The sequence below is a fragment of the Schistocerca nitens genome, chromosome 1, assembly GCF_023898315.1.
Source record: "Schistocerca nitens isolate TAMUIC-IGC-003100 chromosome 1, iqSchNite1.1, whole genome shotgun sequence".
In the NCBI taxonomy this organism is placed as follows: Eukaryota; Metazoa; Arthropoda; class Insecta; order Orthoptera; family Acrididae; genus Schistocerca; species Schistocerca nitens.
This window is the reverse complement of record NC_064614.1, coordinates 1,122,202,569-1,122,221,806: the sequence shown is the minus strand read 5'-3', so window position 1 is coordinate 1,122,221,806 and position 19,238 is coordinate 1,122,202,569. Positions and strand designations below refer to the sequence as shown.

General features: G+C 37.9%; 1 protein-coding gene across 1 annotated transcript in view; it reads right to left on the bottom strand.

Moving 5' to 3' along the window:
• The window catches only part of LOC126199194 (lysosomal alpha-mannosidase-like), a 90,511-nt gene that overhangs the window by 33,441 nt on the left and 37,832 nt on the right, over positions 1–19,238 (bottom strand). Inside the window, exons 11-14 of the mRNA XM_049935977.1 lie at positions 3,910–4,115; positions 3,617–3,833; positions 3,080–3,197; positions 2,720–2,996 (exon numbers count right to left, since the gene is read on the bottom strand). Of these exons, the coding sequence (XP_049791934.1) occupies positions 2,720–2,996; positions 3,080–3,197; positions 3,617–3,833; positions 3,910–4,115 (818 nt within the window). The remainder of the gene's footprint in view (positions 1–2,719; positions 2,997–3,079; positions 3,198–3,616; positions 3,834–3,909; positions 4,116–19,238) is intronic.

The following is a 19,238-nucleotide window of genomic DNA, read 5'->3' as shown; positions in this document are numbered from 1 at the left end:
TTTGTATACTTAGTGCTCAGGAATTTTCCTGGAGCTAGATACAAAGAGTTTCAGTTAGCTCACAACTACCCAGAAAAGGAACAATACAGAAATCATCAATGCATACTTTCAATTATTGGATTCCAATGATGTTCATCAATGGACACCGTATCTTCTGGAAATAAACAAGTGAAATGATGTGTTGATCAGGATATTCATCACTGGACACCATATCTTCCGTAAATGAACAAATGAAATAATGTATTGATCAATGAATTACACAGATATGGACAAATGAAGGAGAACTGCAGTCCACCACATTCTTACAAGGCATAAAATATGAAGGAGGCATTCCTATTTAGTGAAGACAATCGACTTTCCAAGTGGACTGTCTCAAGCGGAGGAGTTTACATTGCTCAACAAGGGCAGAATGAAGCTCCATGAAACTTCCAAAAACCAATATTCAACAGTCCCAAGAAAATGGCAAACTGCACAAAGTGAACAATGTAATGCAGGAGGCTCAGCAACTCTGCAGAACATCTCATCAAAACTATGTGATATTGTCTATTCTGCATGAGAATTTTGTTACAGCTAGAAAGGGAAATTACATTATATGTGTGTTTTTATTGTTTATTTAGAATGATCTGTCTAATATCTCTGAAAATTTCAAGTTGGTTGTAATAAAAGTTAATCTTCATTTATATTATTTCTTAAATTTTCACTCTTTGGTGTATGATATAGTAATATGTTTCAAAAACCAAAACTAAAATTTAGTAGGTTTTGGATCAAGAACAATAAACACTTGAAACCAGTGACTTCACAGAAATATCAGGGAATATCTCTGCATGTGGTTATGAAATTAAATAAAGTGTTATCTCACATATTGGTAAAGAATTTGTTATGCTTTTTAATTAACATTTACTGGAAACTATAGATCATGCACTAAAGAGACAGCTTACAAATTGCAAAATAGTTGTTCATTTGATTTTGGAATTGTGCTGATTTCCTTTAATGGCTTAACTGAGGACACAATGAGAATGAAACAGTGTGGAATGGATGTCCACTGCTCAGTTCAGCTGATATGTGAAAATCACAGCAATAATGGATGATCCCATTATACAAGCATTTAAAGGCATTACCTTCTCTTCCAGAAATTAAAATATTATTTTAGTGAATTATCTGAGAATATTGTACAGTCTTTTGTGTGTCAGTCTTATACTTATTGTAAAACAAAACATCAGATTCATCAGAAAATATGTCATGAAGGGGAATGTGTCGTACAATGACATAGTCTGGTTAAATGACACACTTCATGTGTCTTTTTAATGCCACAAAAGGCAGCACTTTATGGTACCATTTTCTTTCTTTCTTTCTTTTTTTTAATGATGACAGTATCACACAAAAATGGCAAGGCTATTTGCTTAGATGAGAAGAATCCATACACATCAGGTTTTAGAAGTTGTGTCAATTGTTCTTCTGTGGAATACTGCAGCTGGATAATTTGGTTTTAATTCTTTTAACATAGAAGGTGAGTAAACACTTTGCAATCATTTTAAGCATATTTCTGGGTATATAGAGTCTGGTTTTTATGAGCAGCGACCTTGTACATGGAATGCTGTAAGCAAATAAAATGACTTACCATGAAGGAGGTAAAATGGCATAGGTATGTCATTTCACTGGCAAACACGATTTATGCTTCCTGTCATTCCATTCCTTTTGATTTATGGTAAATTAAAATATTGTTCATTATTATTATTATTTTAATGTTATTTCCTAAATAATGATGCCAACTATAACAGAATTATTAACCTCCAGTCATAGAATTCAAAGAGCATGCAGAAGGTTATTGATGCTGATAACAAGGAAATGAGTTGGCAGAATGCCTAAAAAATGTTTAGTGTTCAGAGGCTACTTTAAGGAGAGTACAAGGCAAGAATAAACTACTTTTTGGAGTTAATAAAGGTTTAAGTTGTTCTAGCAAATGTTTCCAGCATAACTAGAAACTGAGCTATTACAGCACATTAAAGAACTTGAATCCAGACTATGTTGACTTATGTTGAGTGGTGTAATGAAATTGGCATCTGAGTTATCCAAGAGGAATGAAACTGGCAATTGATTCAACAAGCAAACATTGGAGGCACGTAAATGCCTACATAATTTAATCAAAGAAATGATGAGTGTTTAATAGCCTAACTATAATTTGATAACCCACACTTTTCTGATGTTTACATGTAATGTTTTCAAATAAAAGTTGATATCTATACAAGATATAAGAGTATGTCAGTTTGCCCAATGACTCTCATGAGATGACTCTGTAAGTTTTCTAATAATACACTGTAATAATCATATAAAGTGTAATATAATTTTCTTTAAAGAAACATAGTTCAGTTAATAGTTTGTAATGTTAACTTACAAAAACATGAAACTTATAATTAAAAAATTGTAAAAACAGTAGAATTTTTCCCTCATGGTATCTCATTTTAATGGCACCTTCCCCTACTAATAACAGATGTAATATTTACAAGTAGGATAGTAATAAATAATCTACACCTCAAGTTCCATCAGTAAATGTAAATGCAAGTGGAGGCAGCAGTGTACAGTGATGAACTGAAGGTCAAAAGGTATTCGTTTTGCCCTTAATTTTTTAAAATTAGATAAGGAAATAAAAATTAGTGCTTTCAGGTTATGACTGACAAAATTAATTTCTTTTAGTTTAAAAATTTCTTTTCTTACAGCTTACCATTATTTCAATTTCACCATTTTGGAGGCTGGAACCGCCTTGTGCTCTGTCATTCAGAATAGCCATTTCTAAGCCTTTACTATCATCTCTTATTACTATCTTGGATGTGATGGGATAGTAATTCCCTGAGACAGGCTCCTCTACAGAATAATTCCATGTAGGTCGATAATTGACTCGCCTTTGTAGCATTTCCCGGCCATTTGAATCCGTGTAAAATGTTTCATCATTAAACAGATCTGTATTAAAACGTGAAATTATTTCTTTTCCTATTCCATCCCTGTAAGTAGAAAAAAGAATTTGTTATATATAATTCACATTACAATAAATTTCTTTGGTATTCAACGCCAGAGAAATACATACTCTGTAGGAATAGGCCCAACCAGCCACTCAAATTCGATGTGCTTTTCATCCTTGTGAACCCTGATAACTTGACTAACCCAGTCATTGAAGGTTTGATGTATTTCTTCTACAAGATCACCTGCAAAGATGAAAATCAGTATTAAATAAATAATTGATAACATGATATCTTAATATTAATTAACAAATTAATTTAAGTATGATGGAGTGTATAAGGAAGAAGTCTACCATTCATAATCTCAAAACTATATGTTTTTAATGAAAGTGTTGGAACATGTTGGATGAAATGAAAATGAAAACTTACTTTTACATTGTGCGTGCATAAAAAAGTTTTGGATGACTATGATGTTAACAACTTTCTAAAATAATGCTTTACATGCTTGATTCTAAGCCATGAGTAAAGTAATGTGACTACTGCATGTGTGTTCATTTTGTATTTAACTATGTATTTATGAAATTTTTAGATATTTGTAAATTAAACTCCACACAAAATTCTTAAATTGTGCATTTACATTCTGCAAGTTACTCATTATTACTAACCTTTGTATATTTTTACCGTTGCAGTTTCGGACACTGTTAGAGCATCAGATCCATTTGGTCGGAATAAATAAGCACCAGATGACCTGTTGTATGATTCTGCATTGTTTCCTATCCATCCTTTATAAAAGTAGAAGCTTTGGTTGAGTGCAATCTCTGTTCCATTGATTACTATGGACTTTACAGTCCCTTGAGTATCGTTCAAATGTACCTGCAAGTGCTGTTGACAGAGGTGGCATTAGAGTTACCTTCAATTGATATTCTTATCTGTATTCATTCAATTTTTTTCAGCTTACATCATTTCCAATTGAAGTACTGTTTTCTGCTAGAATACTTAATTGTTGCCGTGATTGACTAGTACTGGACACATAATATGACCTGTAGCCTAATGCTGGAATGTCTTCAGCTTGAAAGACAATTTCATATGTTGCATTACTTTCTCTTCCAGGAATATCATAAACAGAGTCTGGGACTGGTACCAACTGTATTAACTGCTGATTACCTGCAGTAAAGAGTATTAATATTAAAATGTAATAGTAAAAGTAGTTTACATGTTGAAACATTTGAAACAGTCAATCCACAAACTTAATAAGTTTTCTGAGTACATGCATATTGTACATATTATGCAAATTTTAAAAACAATAATATCAAAGTTTTTGCTCACAGATTCTGTTGTGAGGCTAGTAAAAACTTGCACATTCATTTATGAAAGGAAGTATTTAGTAACTGTTATTAAGTTCCCCAGCTGATAACTATCCATTGTTTGTGACTGTGCCATTTAAAATACAAATTCACTATTCAAATACTCTTAAATTTCAGTGGAATTAATCATTAATATATTGCACAAATATTGACATAAAAACAGCTTTATTTGAGCAGCACTGTCATAACAAATATTTCTCTCTTTCAAATGAACAGTGGTGTTCAGAATTAAAGCAACAAACTGCTGTTTCATTGTCCTGTGTCTAATTCACAATATAATCATACAGACTGTCAACAGATGTCACTGTAATCGTTTTCTGCACGGAAGATGGCGTTCTGATCAATGGACAACTGCATCAGCAATGACATCAGGGCACTTAAAAAAAAAGTGGGGTAGTGTTTGCATGGTTGTCCCACATCCACAGTACTTTTTACACACTCACAGATGGTGCAGTATGGCACAGAGAAGATGCCTCCAGACTCTCTGCTGTGTAGGGCCATACGAAGAATGGAAGCAGGAGAGTCACAAACTGAAGTGGCCTGATGGCTTAATGTGAATCGTTCTGTTGTTTCTTAGATGAGGCAACAGTTTATAGAGATTGAAACTGTCTCCTGGAGATCAGGATAGGGCCCACCACGTGTGACGTCAGAAAGAGTGGACCGCTATTTGGGTGCAAAGGGCACGGCGGTACCTCATTACTACTGCACTGCAACTGATATCTGACCTTGCGGCAGCCCCTGGAGATGTTAAGGCTAATTCTGTACAGAAGGCTTCAGCAGAGTGGCCTTTATTGTTGGAGACCTGCTGTCTGTTTGCTTCTGGCATGTCTTCACAGAAGGGAACATCTAGAGTGGAGCCGTCAACATGCCACCCGGGCGGTTGAACAGTAGGCCATTGTTCTTTTCACAGATGACTCACGATTTGATCTGGAGTGTGATTCTCAATGGAGTCACATCTGAAGGGCACATGGAATATGATTTAGAGACCCAAACATTGTGGAAAGAGACTGATATTGGGGGGATCCCTAATGGTGTGAGCAGGGATTATGTTGACCACCTGAACATTTCTTCATGAAATAGTATTGATGAATCAGCAAGATTTAACTGCTCTCAGATACAATGAAGAGATCTTGGGATCTCATGCATGGTTGTGGTGAGGTGCTGTGGGCCAGACTTTGTAATGATGGATGATAGTCCTCGACCTCATAGAGCACAGATGGTTGATACTTTTTGGAAACAGAAGATATTGCACACATGGCATGGCCTGCTTGCTCTCCTGATTTGCATCCTATAGAGCATGTCTGGGATGCATAGGGAGACAGGTTGCACCATGTCAGCATCCATGAACCACTATCCAAGACTTGTAAGCAGCTGTGGAGGAAAAAAGGCCATTATTCCCACAACATGAGTTTGATGACATCATTCATAGGACATCCCATTGTCATCAGGCATCTATTGGTGCCGGAGATGGTCACACCCCATATATTGAGCACATTAACCAGTTGTCAGAATGTGTGTTCAAATCTGTTAAGTTGGAAAAAATGAAGAACGTTTTTGTCTTCCATTGTACATGTTGCAGTTGATTACTTTCTGTGTTCTTTATATTGTTTCTGTTTTACCATAATCTTTTTGTACTGTTTTGTGGCAAAATAAATGCAGCCTTGCAAAATTTCTGTTTGTTGCTTTAATTTTGAATACTAACATATATTTCTTAGATAGATGAGTTGTAATAGTGCTGAAGCTGCAGAACAAAAATTAAAATTTTGTAACCTAGGGCCTCGATGTTCTGCCAACCTCATTTATTTCATTTCGATCATTCATCAACCACTGATTGGATTTAGGTAATTGTACTTCTGCAGGTATACAACAATAAAATTTTACATTAAAATTACATATGAAAGATACATACTATTACAGCATTCTTCTATCTTGAAACACAGCTGTTTATTAAAAGGTTCTGTTGATACCTCTCAAAATAATAGTTTGAATGGTCTCTCACTGTCAGGAATAGCTTACTATTCAGCTTTATAATAGTATATTTAGAGCTTTTTTAGCATTTACTTCATCTACTGCAATCTAAACACATATTATTACTGTTCCTTGTTCCACATTTGTGGATACAACTTCTGCAAGTTTAAGTCTCTGGTAAGTTTTTTGTTGAGAAGAGACACACTTTAATACTGAGAGAAGGCACTGTTAATATTTTTAGTTCTTTGAATTTTGGAGGGCATGAATTTCTCTTTGTAATACCTCCAATTGTTCTCACTTTTTTTCCACATAACCTCTGTTTTTGCACCAGAAAAGTTGTACCATACAATATGCTCAAGAATTATGACTTTTTGGAAAATGAACAGCTCCTCTATAAAAATCAACATGGATTCTGCAAACAGAGATCCTGTGAAACTCAACTCGTTCTGTTCCTGTTAATAGCCATGTTAGAAAAGCGCTACATAAACAAAGAGCACTTCATCTCAGGTTTGAGAGAAGTAAAAACCTAGCTGACAAACAAAAGCTGAATGAGGCACAACTGAGTGCAAGGAGAGCAAAGAGAGAAGTGTTCAATGAATTTGAAAGTAAGACATTGTCAACTGACCTGAGTAAAAACAATGCAGTGCAGTGGACAATGCCGCTCAGGCTGATGCCGTGTTCCTTGACTTCAGTAAGGCATTTGACACCATCCTGCATTGCCGTTTAATGAAAAAATATGAGATTATGGAGTATCAGAGCAGGCCTGCAATTCTATTCAAGACTTTCTTGCAGATAGAACTCAACACATCATTCTTAATGGAACTAAATCAACAGATGTAAAGGTAGTATCTGTTGTACCACAGGGAAGTGTGATAGGACTGTTACTGTTTACAGTATATATAAATGATCTAGTAGAAAGTATCTAATGCTCTTTAAGGCTGTTCGCACATGATGCCGCTGTTTATACCAAAGCAGCAATGCTAGAAGATAATAAGAATTTGCAGAATGACCTGCAGAAAATTGATGAATGGTGCAGACTCTGGCAGTTGACCCTGAATGTAAATAAATGTAAGATTTTGCACATACATAGGGAAAGAAATCCACTACTGTACAGCTACGCTATTGATGACAATCAGCTGGAGACAGTGTCTGCTGTAAAATATCTAGGCATAACTATCCAGAGTGACATTAAGTAGAATGGCCATATAAAACAGATAGTGGTAAAAGGAGACACGAGATTCAGATTCATCAGAAGAATCTTAAGGAAATTTAACTCATCCACAAAAGAGGTGGCTTATAAGGCGGTTGTTTGCCTGATTCTTGAGTATTGTTCATTTATCTGGGTTCGCTATCAGGTAGGACTGATGGAGGAGATAGAGAAGATACAATTAAGAGTGGCGCATTTCATCACGGGATCATTTATCTGGCGTGAGAGCATTACGGATATGCTAAACAAACTCCACTGGCAGACGTTACAAGAGAGACATTGTGTATCACAGAGAAGTTTACTATTGAAATCTCAGGACAGCACTTTTCCGGAGGAGCCAGACAACATATTACTTCCCCCCACATACATCTCGCGTATTGACCATGAGGAGAAAATTCAAGAAATTAGAGCCAATACAGAGGCTTATCGACAATCATTCTTCCCCCGCGCTATTCGTGAGTGGAAGAGGGTTCGAGGGATCAGATAGTGGTACTGAAAGTACCCTCCACCACACACCATTTGGTGGCTTGCAGAGTATGATGTAGATGTAGACAACAGTTGCTGAAATTGCTACTGAGGGTGGCATAAGCTAAGATAATGCTCAGACGATTATTACTGACAATCCTGGATTTTGGAATGTGTCCACAAGGTGGGTGCATCATTTTCTCACTGCAGAGCACAAATTTAATTGTCTCAAAGTGTACAAATGGCTAAGGACATGCTGTCAAACTGAAGAGGAACATTTTTTGCAACAGACTGTGACCAGTGATTAAATGTGGATGCACCATTACACCACAGAATTGAAAAAGCAGCATGGAATGGCCCAAGAAAGACAAATCTGCAGCTGTCAAAGCTGAAAACCATGGGGAAGGTTCTTGCACAGTCTTTTTAGGGTTCTGTTGCTCAGTCAGTAAAAACAGAACCCTTATAGGGTTGCTTTGTTGACTTTCTGTCAGTATGACTGTTAAAAACCCTTTTTCTCAGGAGTAGGTAGACATACCAAGTTGAAATTTATGCCACATATTGAGGTCTACGGTTCCTTGGTGATGTAAGAAATTGAAGCTTTGAAGTAAATGCAATCAAAAGGTACTGCCATTTATGTCACATGTTTTAATATTCGCAAACTCACTCATCGAAACTTACACGGTAGTTCCTGTTGGCCTAGAGTCATGAAATTTGGCAGAAAGAAAGGTTTCACTGTACAAGTAAAAGAGAAAATCTGAAAACTGTTAATTTGTAATTATATCACAAAAAAATTCTTTTGTCATTTGTTATCTATGGCAAACTTGAAATTAAAACAATCAGTAGTTCTGCAGTCAGGCTGACTGGATTGTCATGCTAAAAGACAAGCAACAGGCAAGGAGTGACTTTATTGCTCATGTGATGCATTTCAGAATTCATCCATCATCAGATATCCAATAGCACTTACTGCTCGTGGATTGTTTTGAGTTGTACATGAAACAAATATTCGAAGACTGGTCTGCAATTACTGCATGTAGATATGGCGTTTCAAGTTGTATATGAAACACTATATCCGTGTGCAAACTAGGTTGCAAATTTTTGTTTCACATACAACTTGAAATGCCATATCTGTATGCTGTAATCGCTCCTGGATATTTGATGATGGATAAATTCTAAAATACATCATATGAACAATACAGTCTTTCCTTGTCTGATTTTTGACTTTTACCATTGTGATCCAGTCAGCCTGAATGCAGAGATACAGATTATTACAATAGTTGTCACTTGCCTGCTGCGTAACTTTGTCACTTTTGTATTATTGAAATTAAAACATTCTCAAAAATATTGGAATTCATGGCACTGATATCTTGTCAGCATTAATGTTGATAACAGGCAAAAATGATCAAGATTCTCAATTCCCAGAATGGATGAATTATCCCTATACATTATTAAGTTTATACAGTACCCACAGTGCGCAAGTCCTACTCATACCGGGCCAATTTTTTGACTGTAAAGGAATTCTTATTATCAGGTTATCTATGAACATTGTACTGTAAACACTGCATACTACTGCCAACTTCTGGACTAAATAAAGTGTGCATATCATCAGAACCCCATGAACCATGGACCTTGCCGTTGGTGGGGAGGCTTGCGTGCCTCAGCGATACAGATAGCCGTACCGTAGGTGCAACCACAATGGAGGGGTATCTGTTGAGAGGCCAGACAAACGTGTGGTTCCTGAAGAGGGGCATCAGCCTTTTCAGTAGTTGCAAGGGCAACAGTCTGGATGATTGACTGATCTGGCCTTGTAACAATAACCAAAACGTCCTTGCTGTGCTGGTACTGTGAACGGCTGAAAGCAAGGGGAAACTACAGCCGTAATTTTTCCCGAGGGCATGCAGCTTTACTGTATGATTAAATGATGATGGCGTCCTCTTGGGTAAAATATTCCGGAGGTAAAATAGTCCCCCATTCGGATCTCTGGGCGGGGACTACTCAAGAGGATGTCGTTATCATGAGAAAGAAAACTGGCGTTCTACGGATCGGAGCATGGAATGTCAGATCCCTTAATCGGGCAGGTAGGTTAGAAAATTTAAAAAGGGAAATGGATAGGTTAAAGTTAGATATAGTGGGAATTAGTGAAGTTTGGTGGCAGGAGGAACAAGACTTCTGGTCAGGTGACTACAGGGTTATAAACACAAAATCAAATAGGGGTAATGCAGGAGTAGGTTTAATAATGAATAGGAAAATAGGCATGCGGGTAAGCTACTACAAACAGCATAGTGAACGCATTATTGTGGCCAAGATAGATACGAAGCCCACACCTACTACAGTAGTACAAGTTTATATGCCAACTAGCTCTGCAGATGACGAAGAAATTGAAGAAACTTATGATGAAATAAAAGAAATTATTCAGATAGTGAAGGGGGATGAAAATTTAATAGTCATGGGTGACTGGAATTCGATTGTACGAAAAGGGAGAGAAGGAAACATAGTAGGTGAATATGGATTGGGGCTAAGAAATGAAAGAGGAAGCTGCCTGGTAGAATTTTGCACAGAGCACAACATAATCATAGCTAACACTTGGTTTAAGAATCATGAAAGAAGGTTGTATACATGGAAGAACCCTGGAGATACTAAAAGGTATCAGATAGATTATATAATGGTAAGACAGAGATTTAGGAACCAGGTTTTAAATTGTAAGACATTTCCAGGGGCAGATGGGGACTCTGACCACAATCTATTGGTTATGACCTGTAGATTAAAACTGAAGAAACTGCAAAAAGGTGGGAATTTAAGGAGATGGGACCTGGATAAACTGAAAGAACCAGAGGTTGTACATAGTTTCAGGGAGAGCATAAGGGAACAATTGGCAGGAATGGGGGAAAGAAATACAGTAGAAGAAGAATGGGTAGCTTTGAGGGATGAAGTAGTGAAGACAGCAGAGGATCAAGTAGGTAAAAAGACGAGGGCTAGTAGAAATCCTTGGGTAACAGAAGAAATATTGAATTTAATTGATGAATGGAGAAAATATAAAAATGCAGTAAATGAAGCAGGCAAAAAGGAATACAAATGTCTCAAAAATGAGATTGACAGGAAGTGCAAAATGGCTAAGCAGGGATGGCTAGAGGACAAATGTAAGGATGTAGAGGCTTATCTCACTAGAGGTAAGATAGATACTGCCTACAGGAAAATTAAAGAGACCTTTGGAGATAAGTGAACGACTTGTATGAATATCAAGAGCTCAGATGGAAACCCAGTTCTAAGCAAAGAAGGGAAAGCAGAAAGGTGGAAGGAGTATATAGAGGGTCTATACAAGGGCGATGTACTTGAGGACAATATTATGGAAATGGAAGAGGATGTAGATGAAGATGAAATGGGAGATACGATACTGCGTGAAGAGTTTGACAGAGCACTGAAAGACCTGAGTCGAATCAAGGCCCCCGGAGTAGACAGCATTCCATTGGAACTACTGACGGCCTTGGGTGAGCCAGTCCTGACAAAACTCTACCATCTGGTGAGCAAGATGTATGAAACAGGCAAAATACCCTCAGACTTTAAGAAGAATATAATAATTCCAATCCCAAAGAAAGCAGGTGTTGACAGATGTGAAAATTACCGAACTATCAGTATAATAAGTCACAGTTGCAAAATACTAACTCAAATTATTTACAGACGAAAGGAAAAACTAGTAGAAGCCAACCTCGGGGAAGATCAGTTTAAATCAGAGAAAGCTATTTAACATTCATCACAACAAATTGACTTTGTCAGAATGCATAGAAAAAGAAACAGCTCATTAATACATTAATTTTTCAGAAGGCCTAATATCTGTTTTTCCGCCCACATGAACCATGGACCTTGCCGTTGGTGGGGAGGATTGCGTACCTCAATGATACAGATAGCCATGCCGTAGGTGCAACCACAATGGAGGGGTCTGTGTGGTTCCTGAAGAGGGGCAGCAGTCTTTTCAGTAGTTGCAGGAGCAACAGTCTGGATGATTGACTGACCTGGCCCTGTAACACTAACCAAAACGGCCTTTCTGTTGTGGTACTGTGAACGACTGAAAGCAAGGGGTAACTACAGCTGTCATTTTTCCCGAGGGCATGCAGCTTTACTGTATGATTAAATGATGATGGCATCGTCTTGGGTAAAATATTCCAGAGGTAAAACAGTCCCCCATTCGGATCTCCGGGCGGGGACTACTCAAGAGGATGTCGTTATCAGGAGACAGAAAACTGGCGTTCTACGGATCAGAGTGTGGAATGTCAGATCCCTTAATCCGACAGGAAGGTTAGAAAATTTAAAAATGGAAATGGATAGGTTAAAGTTAGATAGAGTGGGAATTAGTGAAGTTCTGTGGCAGGAGGAACAAGACTTTTGGTCAGGTGAATACAGGGTTATAAACACAAAATCAAATAGGGGTAATACAGGAGTAGGTTCAATAATGAATACAAAAATAGGAGTGCGATTAAGCTACTACAAACAGCATAGTGAACGCATTATTGTGGCCAAGATAGACACGAAGCCCACGGCTACTACAGTAGTACAAGTTTATATGCCAACTAGCTCTGCAGATGATGAAGAAATTGATGAAATGTATGATGAGATAAAAGAAATTATCGAGGTAGTGAAGGGAGACGAAAATTTAATAGTCATGGGTGACTGGGATACGACAGTAGGAAAAGGAAGAGAAGGAAACGTAGTATAGTCTGTCTGTAAACTCAAGAGCGAGCAGCGCTTTTGGTGGGGTAAGTGGCCTTTCCCGGAAGAATGCTGCCACAGGCCTACAGGGGCACCCAAAATCTGTTGCCCGGTATCTGTCTAGAGGTGTAGATCGGCGTGCAGTGATATACCTCGTTTCTGTTCGTATGATCTTAGTTGCCAGTGTCAGTCAGTTAACTTTGTATAATTGCTGATATACTTCGATTTCCGGAAGTGATGGATAATCGTCTAGCATTGCAAGAAAATGTGCAGAATATGAGGAAGAGGAGGTATTTGCGGAGTAACGAGCGTTCGATCGTCTCTAATGTTATTACATCGTGTATTAAAGAGGCGACCAAAGAAGAACTGTTGGCTAATATTACCAGTCCCAATCAAAGGGCTGCAATTTATGCAAACGTTAGCCTTGTCCAATAGGACGCATAAGGAAGGAACGCGAAAATAAGCCGCATGGTTTAGTGGAATCGCCATGATGGAAAACTAATAATCTTGGGAGGAAACTGATCTTTATAGACAGTTTCAAAATCACGTAAAACCTTTGATGCTCATGGAACATTAAATCTCTATCTCGGTCACTATTCGCCTGATACTGAGACATATTGCTTGAAATTTGTGTGCAATAGCTATTGTAAACACTGCTGAAATTTTCTTCGAAACATGTACATCGATTCTGGACTCCTAAGCAAAAAGCTTGACATACGAGATGCGTTCACGTATTTTTTGGTAAGAACTTTATTTGTTAGTCTACAGCAATGTTACCCTCTTTAAAATATTCCCCATTACATACAATATACTTGTGCCAGTGCTTTTTCCAATTCCCGAAATTCTTTAGGAACTGTTTCTTCGGGGTAGTTAATAGGTCTCTTAACTGTGCTTTTTTAATCTCATCCATGCTTGTGAAACCGCTGTTTTTTAAGGCCTGCTTTGAAATGTTTATATCACTTGTATGCCCTTGGTTCACTTATAACAGGCTCACCAAAAGCAACATTTAACATTTCTAAAAATCTCATACACTTCATTCCATTCCTATAACAAAATTTAATACAGATATTCTAATCTATTTTCATACAAAACAAATAATCGTTGATGCTACCAAAACACATGTAACCTTTTTGACAGCTGACAACAGAGTAAATACCCAATATGCATAACATTGTACACATACTTTAGAGACATGTTTACGAAGACAGTGACAAAAAAGTAGTGCAAATTGTACTAATACAACACGTTAAATTATAAATTTCTGCTTACTTCTTAAACACACTCCATGTTGCAAAAATTGCTAAGTTTCAATGCAGTCCTTCAAAGAAAACTTCTACGTTTTAGTAGAAACACAAAGTAAGAACAAGCCTCAAATTCTACAGATTGATTGCATTATATGGGGTTTGTTTTACGAATAGCAATAGAGGAACATGCAATACATTCACATGAACAGGCATTCGGTTCTATGTTTGTCGTATAATCGTGACTTCCATTCTTATCTTAATATTATTTACTCTATAATGTTGTGTTTCGGAAGAAGGTATCGTTTTTTGTATTCCTTATGGCCTTAATACATTTGTCTGAAACTGAACGCAGCCGAGATGTATCTGTACACGGCACCGCCACAGATTTAAAGCGCGCGCCGCGGCAGGGGCGGTATTACGTTGTGAAACAGCCTGTAGAAGCGCCCTGTGACGTAGCCGGATAGGCAGAGTGGGGACTCGCTCGCTCGCTCTTCAGTTTACCGACAGACTATAGGTGAATATGGATTGGGGCTAAGAAATGAAAGAGAAGCCATCTGGTAGAATTTTGCGCAGAGCACAACTTAATCATAGCTAACACTTGGTTCAAGAATCATGAAATAAGGTTGTATACATGGAAGAACCTGGAGATACTAAAAGGTATCAGATAGATTATATAATGGTAAGACAGAGATTTAGGAACCAGATTTTAAATTGTAAGACATTTCCAGGGGCAGATGTGGATTCTGACCACAATCTATTGGTTATGAACTGCAGATTGAAACTGAAGAAATTGCAAAAAGGTGGGAATTTAAGGAGATGGGACCTGGATAAACTGAAAGAACCAGAGGTTGTAGAGAGTTTCAGGGAGAGCATAAGGGAACAATTGACAGGAGTGGGGGAAAGAAATACAGTAGAAGAAGAATGGGTAACTTTGAGGGATGAAGTAGTGAAGGCAGCAGAGGATCAAGTAGGTAAAAAGACGAGGGCTAGTAGAAATCCTTGGGTAACAGAAGAGATACTGAATTTAATTGATGAAAGGAGAACATACAAAAATCCAATAAGTGAAGCAGGCAAAAAGGAATACAAACGTCTCAAAAATGTGATCAACAGGAAGTGCAAAATGGCTAAGCAGGGATGGCTAGAGGACAAATGTAAGGATGTAGAGGCTTATCTCATGAGGGGTAGGATTGATACTGCCTACAGGAAAATTAAAGAGACCTTTGGAGAAAAGAGAACCACTTGCATGAATATCAAGAGCTCAGATGGAAACCCAGTTCTAAGCAAAGAAGGGAAAGCAGAAAGATGGAAGGAGTATATAGAGGGTCTATATAGGGGCGATGTTCTTGAGGACAATATTATGGAAATTGAAGAGGATGTAGATGAAGATGAAATGGGACATATGATACTGTGGGAAGAGTCTGACAGAGCACTGAAAGACCTAAGTCGAAACAAGGCCATGGGAGTAGACAACATTCCATTAGAACTACTGACAACCTTGGGAGAGCCAGTCCTGACAAAACCCTATCATCTGGTGAGCAAGATATATGAGACAGGCGAAATTCCGTCAGACTTCAAGAAGAATATAATAATTCCACTCCCAAAGAAGCAGGTGTTGACAGATGTGAAAATTACCGAACTATCAGTTTAATAAGTCACAGCTGCAAAATACTAACGCGAATTCTTTACAGACAAATGAAAAACTGGTAGAAGCTGACCACAAGGAAGATCACTTTGGATTCCCTAGAAAGGTTGGAACACGTGAGGCAATACTGACCGTACGACTTATCTTAGAAGCTAGATTAAGAAAAGGCAGACCTACATTCCTAGCATTTGTAGACTTAGAGAAAGCTTTTGACAATGCTGACTGGAATACTCTCTTTCAAATTCTGAAGGCGGCAGGGGTAAAATATAGGGAGCAAAAGGCTATTTACAATTTGTACAGAAACCAGATGGCAGTTATAAGAGTCGAGGGACACGAAAGGGAAGCAGTGGTTGGGAAGGGAGTGAGATGGGGTTGTAGCCTATCCCCGATGTTATTCAATCTGTATATTGAGCAAGCAGTTAAGGAAACAAAAGAAAAATTTGGAGTAGGTATTAAAATCCATGGAGAAGAAATAAAAACTTTGAGGTTCGCCGATGACATTGTAATTCTGTCAGAGACAGCAAAGGACCTGGAAGAGCAGTTGAAAGCAATGGACAGTGTCTCGAAAGGAGGATATAAGATGAACATCAACAAAAGCAAAACGAGGATAATGGAATGTAGTCAAATTAAATCGGGTGATGCTGAGGGGATTAGATTAGGAAATGAGACACTTAAAGTAGTAAATGAGTCTTGCTATTTGGGGAGCAAAATAACTGATGATGGTCGAAGTAGAGAGGATATAAAATGTAGACTGGCAATGGCAAGTAAAGTGTTTCTGAAGAAGAGAAATTTGTTAACATTGAGTATTGATTTAAGTGTCAGGAAGTCGTTTCTGAAAGTATTTGTATGGAGTGTAGCCATGTATGGAAGTGAAACGTGGACAATAAATAGTTAAGACAAGAAGAGAATAGAAGCTTTCGAAATGTGGTGTTACAGAAGAATGCTGAAGATTAGATGGGTAGATCACATAACCAATGGGGAGGTATTAAATAGAATTGGGGAGAAGAGGAGTTTGTGGCACAACTTGACTAGAAGAAGGGATCAGTTGGTAGGACATGTTCTGAGGCATCAAGGGATCACCAATTTAGTATTGGAGGGCAGCATGGAGGGTAAAAATTGTAGAGGGAGACCAAGAGATGAATACACTAAGCAGATTCAGAAGGATGTAGGCTGCAGTAGGTACTGGGAGATGAAGCTTGCACAGGATAGAGTAGCATGGAGAGCTGCATTAAACCAGTCTCAGGACTGAAGACCACAACAACAACAAAAACAACAACAACAATAATATATGTTATAATTATTTTTGATGTAATTACTACACAAACATGAGGGAAGCAGCAGGCTCTATGCTAGTAAACTTATAAAATAAATCTGGTGTATGTTAATGTTTCTGGCTGTCTTTTCCTGTTTATAGACTTTGACATAGTGTGAAATTTAAAATCTAAAAAGATAGCCCTGTGGACGTCCTTGTTTCCTGAAGATTTCTTTTCAGGAGCTGCTTTCTAAGATTTGGTAACTCATCTGAAATGTAGTTGGCCACCTGAGGCATATAGTTACATTCTGAGATTCCCTTTTTTAGTAATTTAATCTGACTGCTGACAGTGTTAGATGCCAAATGCTATTTTTTTAAATTTTACTCATCTTGGCTCCTGACTAAAATGAGCTACTAATTGCAGCTGTTCTAAAATTGTATTTAAACACATTGGTCACTGTGAAAGCATTTAACTAATTACTGTTAATTTATTCTGTTGCCTTTTATGGTGGCAACTGTTTTTCATATTTCATTATTTTTGTTTCATTATTCTGAGTCTTTACCAGGGCAGGAAAGGGTTGTTGTTGTTGTGGTCTTCAGTCCTGAGACTGGTTTGATGCAGCTCTCCATGCTACTCTATCCTGTGCAAGCTTCTTCATCTCCCAGTACCTACTGCAACCTACATCCTTCTGAATCTGCTTAGTGTATTGATCTCTTGGTCTCCCTCTACGATTTTTACCCTCCACGCTGCCCTCCAATGCTAAATTTGTGATCCCTTGATGCCTCAAAACATGTCCTACCAACTGATCCCTTCTTCTAGTCAAGTTGTGCCACAAACTTCTCTTCTCCCCAATCCTATTCAATACCTCCTCATTAGTTACGTGATCTACCCACCTTATCTTCAGCATTCTTCTGTAGCACCACATTTCGAAAGCTTCTATTCTCTTCTTGTCCAAACTATTTATCGTCCATGTTTCACTTCCATACATGGCTACACTCCATACAAATACTTTCAGAAACGACTTCCTGACACTTAAATCTATACTCGATGTTAACAAATTTCTCTTCTTCAGAAACGCTTTCCTTGCCATTGCCAGTCTACATTTTATATCCTCTCTACTTCGACCATCATCAGTTATTTTACTCCCTAAATAGCAAAACTCCTTTACTCCCTTAAGTGTCCCATTTCCTAATCTAATCCCCTCAGCATCACCCGATTTAATTTGACTACATTCCATTATCCTCGTTTTGCTTTTGTTGATGTTCATCTTATATCCTCCTTTCAAGACACTGTCCATTCCATTCAACTGCTCTTCCAAGTCCTTTGCTGTCTCTGACAGAATTACAATGTTATCGGTGAACCTCAAAGTTTATACTACTTCTCCATGAATTTTAATACCTACTCCGAATTTTTCTTTTGTTTCCTTTACTGCTTGCTCAATATACAGACTGAATAACATCGGGGAGAGGCTACAACCCTGTCTCACTCCTTTCCCAACCACTGCTTCCCTTTCATGCCCCTCGACTCTTATAACTGCCATCTGGTTTCTGTACAAATTGTAAATAGCCTTTTGCTCCTTGTATTTTACCCCTGCCACCTTCAGAATTTGAAAGAGAGTATTCCAGTTAACGTTGTCAAAAGCTTTCTCTAAGTCTACAAATGCTAGAAACGTAGGTTTGCCTTTTCTTAATCTTTCTTCTAAAATAAGTCGTAAGGTTAGTATTGCCTCACGTGTTCCAACATTTCTACGGAATCCAAACTGATCTTCCCCGAGGTCCGCTTCTACCAGTTTTTCCATTTGTCTGTAAAGAATTCGCGTTAGTATTTTGCAGCTGTGACTTATTAAACTGATAGTTCAGTACTTTTCACATCTGTCAACACCTGTTTTCTTTGGTATTGGAATTATTATATTCTTCTTGAAGTCGGAGGGTATTTTGCCTGTCTCATACATCTTGCTCACCAGATGGTAGAGGTTTGTCAGGACTGGCTCTCCCAACGTTGTCAGTAGTTCTAATGGAATGTTGTCTACTCCGGGGGCCTTGTTTCGACTCAGGTCTTTCAGTGCTCTGTCAAACTCTTCATGCAATATCATATCTCCCATTTCATCTTCATCTACATCCTCTTCCATTTCCATAATATTGTCCTCAAGTACATCGCCCTTGTATAGGCCCTCTATATACTCCTTCCACCTTTCTGCCTTCCCTTCTTTGCTTAGAATTGGGTTGCCATCTGAGCTCTTGATATTCATACAAGTGGTTCTCTTCTCTCCAAAGGTCTCGTTAATTTTCCTGTAGGCAGTATCTATCTTACCCCTAGTGAGACAAGCCTCTACATCCTTACATTTGTCCTCTAGCCATCCCTGCTTAGCCATTTTGCACTTCCTGTCGATCTCATTTTTGAGATGTTTGTATTCCTTTTTGCCTGCTTCATTTACTGCATTTTTATA